This window comes from Diplotaxodon limnothrissa, linkage group LG7 (assembly GCF_057381915.1).
Source record: "Diplotaxodon limnothrissa isolate DT_005_m linkage group LG7, D_limnothrissa_male_GT1.1, whole genome shotgun sequence".
Lineage (NCBI taxonomy): Eukaryota > Metazoa > Chordata > Actinopteri > Cichliformes > Cichlidae > Diplotaxodon > Diplotaxodon limnothrissa.
The window spans coordinates 12,383,017-12,390,015 of record NC_140602.1 but is presented as its reverse complement, the minus strand read 5'-3'; the positions used below and the strand labels follow the sequence as shown (position 1 = coordinate 12,390,015).

Below are 6,999 nucleotides of genomic sequence, written 5' to 3'. Positions count from 1 at the left end.
CAGTTGGTGTGTAAATCACCACCTCTGTTCAAAGATGGCCGTTCACAGTGGACATAGATGGCTTATTTCACTCCTCTTTCAAACCATCTGTCTTCTCTGTCCAAAATGTGAAAATTGGCATCCAGGAAAGAGTGACGTTTGTCCTTTAGATGCAGATGAACAGCTGAGTCTTGTCCCGTTGAGATGGCTCTTCTTTGCTGTGCCACGCGTACACCAGTTGCTCTTAGAACTGAATAAGCTTCTCGGATTACAGGTTAAACGTCTTCAAGAAACTTAAAAAAGTCCAGACGCTTTTCTTTCCAAGCTCCTTAGAATAGTGGGTTAGACGTACTTTTGCCTTCGGAGCGGCCTGGCATGTTATTTTACAAGTAGTCATCAGAGTACACTGTGGTTGTAGGTTACATACCAGCCTCATTAATACAGGATGAATCCATGTGTTTTTATTATTTATGCAAACTCTGACCCTGCATCTGAATGTTTGATATATATATTTATACACCACTCTACATTTAATCATTAGTTATATTATTAATCCTTGGTTCTCTTCCACATGGCATCTTTGTGCCCAGGTTTCTGGTAGGTGAGGTTTCTTCCTGTTAAAGGGTTTTGTTTTTTTTATGTCCCATTGTCACTAAAGTGTTTGCTCATGGTTCAGATTGTTGGTGTTTCTTCTGTGTTATTTAGGGTCTTTACCCTGCAGTATAAAGTGCCTCAAGGCCTTGAACTGAATTGAATTGACAAATCTGGACTCAAACACAGCGTTTTCCAGAATAATTTTGCCCAATTGTATTGTGTCTGTGTGAACTGGAGCCTTAGTTTCTTGTTCTTAGCTGACAGGAGTTACACCTGGTGTGTTTTTCTGCTGCTGTAGCCCATCTTAAATGCTTAAAGGGTCTATGTGTTGTACATTGGGAGAGACGATTTTTGGTTTTAACAAGTGGTTATTTGAGTTAACATTGCCATCCTATCAGCACAATGCAATCTGGACATCCCCCTCGTCTCTGGCACCAAATGGCATTTTCCCCAGAGAACTGCATCATTGGATATTTACTTCACATCATTTTGTTGGAGCTAATCACTCCTGTATTTGACTCTGAACTACAGATATAGAAGCACAAGGCTATGACAGAATCAAAGAGTGCCACTCTTAGATCACCTTTCTTCTCCATTCTAATGGTCAGTTTCAACTTGTACAGTTCGTCTTGACCACGTCTACACAACTAAACGCATTGAGTTAGACATTTGCGTTAAAGAGAAGTTTAACACGTCTAGTTAACAAAGTGACCGGTGAGTTTCTGTGTCTCGAGTATTCAATTCACAGATATGTTCTTATTAGAATGTTTAAAAGGTGACTCTCTCTATAATACAAACATTATTGCATAGTTTTATTCATTTTTCAAACATACCCACCTTCTATTCGTAACATACATCCTATAAATTACTCACGTTCAGCCAACGCCAAAAGAAAAAAACCGAAGCAAATCTCTGAAACTGGTGCTGCAAGTTTTGCCTCATTTTAAGTACAAAGCAGAGTTTAGAAAAAGAAAAACAGTGAACTTAGAAGTGACAGAGTAAGTTTTTTTCTTTTTCATAACCACTAAGTAGCCCTTATTTTCTACTACAGTGTAAAACAGCTGGTGTTGTGCAAGACTGGGATACAAAAGTACCTGTCATTGGATGTTCTAAAGTACAACAAATAGACAAAGTTTCTATATCGACTCGATTTGCTCCCTTTCAAAATTAATTCCAGATATTGTGCAAAACAGAGAAATCCAGTAATTCTAAAAAAGTGCAAGTCCATTAGTTATTACTGACTCAGGGATTGTAAAATGTGCTGGTTTTGTTTTTAACCTCTGTCCACCATTACAGTTCCAGCGACCTCTTGAACGCACCTGACGTGATTAACTCTTTGATCTGTAATCGCTTTGTAATATTTAACTTTGCCCGTGTCATCACGGTGCAATCCTTAGCCTGGGCTGTTCGAGGGTGACAATCCCAATCAGCGATGATATCAGACCACAGAATCCGATCACTCCCCCATTTGACTGGTATAAACCAAGCTTATCTAAGGGAATGAAGAGATCACAGATGTTTTTCACAGAGTCCAAGGCAAGGTCCGGGTGTGATTTCAGGGTTTCCAAAAGCAGAAAGAGAAAGCCATCCAGGTGAGGGACGACAACTTCAGCTACTTCAGGATTCTCAGTGAGATGCTGATCCATTCTCTGTTTAAAGTTTTTATCTCTTGACCTCTTTGTCATCACCTGGAGAACCGCATAAACATCTCTGCTGAGATGCATAACTAATGAGAAGAAGTAGAAGCGGGAGGAGTTTAAACTCCAGCGTTCCTTGTCGATATTGCGGATAAGACCGACACTTTTGGCCCAAAGTACATTGTCACAGATAAAGTAGAGGGTGCGGCTCACGTTGGCCACAGTAAGGCACAGGCGCAGCACTCGGTCCGAGAGCTGCATGGTTCGCTTAGCAGCCTCAATGGAATTTGCTGCATTTCCCAGCCTGAGCACTGACAAAGGAGGGGGACATGAAAGGGTATTAGAGCAGTAATCAATTTAATATGAAATGGCAGGTCAACACTTCATTATAGCAGCCCACAACAGATGGAAATACAGTTAAGGTACACAGAGGATTAACTACAGCATCTTTTCACTATTTGCCTATCTATGTTTACATACTGGAACAACATCAATGCACCCCAGTCTCTTCATTTTAAACTTTTGAACCTTTCACAACACGTTATCACATTTTAAATTGGGAGTCATAAATGACCCTTCACCCAGAAACACAAAGACAGGCAGGCCAGCCCTAGAGGCAGCAGAGTTCCTTAAAGAGATCATTAGTTGGTGCACAAACAGATCTTGGCCTTGGCCTTAACACAGCTCAGCTGCGGCATAACAAAAGAAGCTGCTCTAAGGCACGGCCATATCCTTAATTTCCATGCAAAGCCTGTTTCATTTCAGTCTTTACCTAATTCATACTAAAGCTACCAAATGTCAAGGTACAAAATTTGTCAAATTCCACATGAATTCTAAAGTAAGCACATCTATGAGTGGTACGTTTATCAGAATTACCATCATTTGCAGCAACAGTCGGTGCAGATTTTATCCCAGCTTACAGAGAGATAAAGAGACAGCTACAGAACAACACTGTCTAAGTTTTAAGTAGACAGTTTGCCAAGAAAAAAAAAAAAATGTTCATTTGTGCACTCCTTGGCAGAATTACTGGCCTTGATGATGAAGAAATACAGTGCTCATAGACAAACTCAACAGAGAGACAAGATTCAAGTCATTTGTTAACCAAATGTATGATGCGTTTGTTTAGTTTGAATAACTGTATTTCTGTCTGATGGTCAAAAATAAAATAAGCTCTTTGAATTCATCACAGTTTTTAGAACCACCCATGTTCACAGAAACCAATGCAATAAATTAGGACAACCACAGTGGATTTGAAACTGAAATCCAATTTAACCGCAGCCACTGAACGCCTCCTAACTCCCTCAACAGTTACTCACATTTTCGTCCAGCGCTCAAGCTGGTTTCCAGACTTTTAAGTTTTGCCACAAGGTCCTTTCTGTCAGAGTTGTTTCGAAGTAAATAAACAGCGAGTGAACAAGCATACTGAGCTGCCCTAAAATAAACAAGAAGCAGATGAAGGGGGAAAGTTAGAAGGATACAGTCATGCGGTAACTTTCCCGTTTTTATCAAGAAAATAAAGTAACGTTTGTACGAGCTGGTTACAAAAGCGATGAAAAGCTCACCTGAATATGCGGTCCCTTCCCTGACTCTGACTTGTGAATTTTACAAATGGGTCCATGCTGTTAAACCACACCAATACAGGTTGTTCTAGTTAGCTTGAGCCAAGTTTCCACCTCGTCGAACCTGTGAACATTAATTTGTCGCTACAGTCGGCACGGCATCAGTCACTTTTCTTCTGCTTACACAATGCCAGGCTGATATAACGTCGATGAGTAAAACTCGTTATCAAGTATTTATCAGGTAATCTTGATTTTCAAACTTTATCCATACCCCACTTTTACAATTAGCCAATCTCCTTTCCCTGCAGTCAAACTATTGCAACCGAAGAACACCTATTTGTTTCACTACGGATGGTTTTAGAAACGGACCAAGAGCCGAACTGATTTTCTGGACGGACCAATGCGTTACTACCAGTTACTATGGTAACAGTGAAACCCCAAAGAAGGAAAAATAAAGACTAAAAGAAATTGTAATAAATTGAAGGGTTTTGTTACCGTATGTGAATAAAAAATACCAACAATTTAAAACTAAAACGGTCCTTTACGATTTGCTTTTAGTTAAATTTAATAAATACGCAATAAACAATGTAAGAAATGTAAAAAAATAATAATACAAATGTAAAAAAATAAATACATAAATAAAGCGGGGAATAAAAACCTACATTACACACAATAGAAAGTCTCAAACAAACTAATTTATTAATTAAAAAAATAATCTTTCAGTTTGCATGGTTGGATACATTTCATTATTGTTTTTTAACACAGATCCAGGTAGATTTAACTAGTCATTTGACAAACTGAGTTACAAAAAAGCAGTTAAAATACAAAAAAACTATATATTATTTCTAAGAGATTTTTTTCCTCTTATTGATGTGCAGCGAATGTTTCTTATGCAGAAATACACATGAGTATCCACATCACTGCTGTAGCACTGACAAAAGGTCAGCCAAAGGCAAAAGGAATATTGCAAAATTCTAGCTTCCAAGTGCATAACCAGGGAATTTAAAAAAGCAAAATTTAGTGAAGTTACAACAATCCTGAGTGCAAACAGAATAAATACAGACAGACAATTTATCAGTGTTCACAAACATTTTAATGTTACAGCTGGTCAAGCTAGAGCATGTAAGTGATTCTGTGACACTGCAGCCTTTTTTATTAGATTAATATTCTTTGATCATAAACCTAAGAAATGCTGGAGTAGTGTCTCACACTTTGAAAAGACACATCATGACTTTGAGAGAGCCCTTACCTTCAGGTAACGATATAACCTTGAAACTGCTCTTAAATACTTGCCATCATACTAATGGAGAGTGGAATTATTTTTTGCCTCTGCTGTGCAACTGTTTACAGCATTTATTTATTTTTAATCTCTCTAGTTTGACAGCATGTTGACTGTTGGTGAGGTGCTGAATAATTACACTCTGCCTCTCTAGTGTGTGTGTATGTGTGTGTCTGTCTGCTTGGCTCTGTTATGTATTCAGTAATGTAAGCTCTGATGGTATTAGTGGTTTTGATTGCTTGCGGCATATGCCCTCCTCTTTGTTCAGCAGAGGGATACCCATCAGATGAGATCAAGAGAATATGAACATATATTTCTGTAAAAGTATTTCAGTGAAGTCCCAGAGAACTAAAAAGTAAATCTCTGTTTATTGGCAAAGAAGCAGCTCTGTGATCTGTTATTTCAGTTCTTCATTTTGTAATTTTTGGGAAAAAATTAATATATTTATACTTAAAAGTAGCCTTTATTTTGCACCAGACTTCTCCTGGCTCCCTAGTGTGTATGCCAAAGTGCCCTTGGGGAAGATACTGAACCCCAAGTTTTCCCTGATGCATCCATTGGAGTGAGTGTGAATGTTAGGTAAAGTGGTTAGACACAGAATAAAGCACTTGTGTTAATGAAGCTTGTAGTAAGAAAGCGCTTTGCATGCTCAAATTGACTAGAAAAGTGCTGTGGAAAAGTGTGTTGTTGTTGTTGTTGTTGTTGTTGTGTTGGGTTTTTTTGGCATATATGTTAAACTTGCATGTTTTAGATTATAAAATGAGTTAGTTCCATACACCATAGATATATATTAACGTTTTTTTTTTTTTTTTTAAATGCATGGAAATCAGTGTGGACAGCCAAACTGTCAACTATGATAGTCAGATTCCAAAATTGCACAGCTACAGTATATTAATTCAAAAGCAGTTCACATTGCCTTGTCCCAGACGGTGAGCTCAGCTTTCTGGGTGAACATGAAGACAACTATATCCACCAAAAACTGAATACTGGAAATGAACCATAGACTGTATATAAATGATGGATGCAAAAATAAATAAAGTGGCCCACTGGTTTGTGACGCCTTAAAGTTTGCTTTTTTGACTATCACTGTGTTAATTTTGTGAAGCGACCATGTTTGGATGACAGGATAGGCCGCTATGTTAAAAGTTAGCTATTGTAAGCTGCAGTGTTAGACGGCGATACACATATGTGGTAATTAGTGCTAAATAACAACCTAATAAAAATACTAGAATTTCACACATCAATACTTAAGCACACACTTCTAAGACAGGCTATTAAAAAAAGGGTGAAAAATGCAACAACGGCACAAACTTGGTGGAGAAGTTCAGTTCAGTGACTCCAATTAGTGAATGCAAGCCACAGCATACACAGTATCCACATGGATAACTTTTAAAAACTTAACCCTCCACAGTTACTATGGAAAAAGCACGGAGCCCAAAATAGTTTTCATTAATCAACTGTAAATATTCTTTTAAATGCTGTAAAGTTGGGATTTTTATTTTGGAGTCTGCTGATTCATATAGCCAACTTCAAGTGGCCACTGGAGGAAGTACAGTTAGTAATCAACTTGATCCTTACAGACTGAGTGAAGCAGGCAGCACACACTGTAAAGGAAACAGAGGTAAAACAAAGCAGCTTTAGAGATTCAGCATCCACTAACTCGAATCCCCAACACCTGAAACTGTCTGGATGGGCAAACAACTGACAGATTTATTAAGATATTATTAAATTTGAAGGTGCATAAAAGTCCAAGATGGGATTATGCTTGCGACATCTTAACAGAATATTGAAGTAATATTGTAGGGTGCTGAACTATTACCACCAGTGTCAAGGCGTTGTCCACAGCCAGTATGTAAATTACAGTATAAGCTTTCTGAAAGCCCACCTTTGAATTCCACTGCTGTGAAAGTGCATGAAAATCAGAGTCGGATGTGGGATTTCAGATCTTCTC

At 38.2% G+C, this 6,999-nt stretch overlaps 1 protein-coding gene across 1 annotated transcript; it reads right to left on the bottom strand.

Moving 5' to 3' along the window:
* Nucleotides 1–1,641: 1,641 nt before the first annotated feature.
* pex11a (peroxisomal biogenesis factor 11 alpha) lies at nt 1,642–3,975 on the bottom strand. The gene is made up of 3 exons (XM_085357403.1): nt 3,773–3,975; nt 3,527–3,642; nt 1,642–2,521 (listed from the first exon to the last, which is right to left on the bottom strand). Exons 1-3 carry the CDS (start codon nt 3,826–3,828, stop codon nt 1,953–1,955), a joined length of 741 nt encoding a protein of 246 aa, XP_085213529.1. The 5' UTR covers nt 3,829–3,975; the 3' UTR covers nt 1,642–1,952.
* Between the last annotated feature and the right edge of the window lie 3,024 nt (nt 3,976–6,999).

What these genes read in the sequence shown, in the direction of transcription:
- pex11a (XM_085357403.1), bottom strand. Translation starts at nt 3,828, where the DNA reads ATGGACCCATTTGTAAAATTCACAAGTCAGAGTCAGGGAAGGGACCGC. An exon ending in GGAAGGGACCGCATATTCAG is followed by an intron (nt 3,643 to 3,772) that starts GTGAGCTTTTCA and finishes TGTTTATTTTAG; the next exon opens with GGCAGCTCAGTATGCTTGTT. An exon ending in CTTGAGCGCTGGACGAAAAT is followed by an intron (nt 2,522 to 3,526) that starts GTGAGTAACTGT and finishes CTCCTTTGTCAG; the next exon opens with TGCTCAGGCTGGGAAATGCA.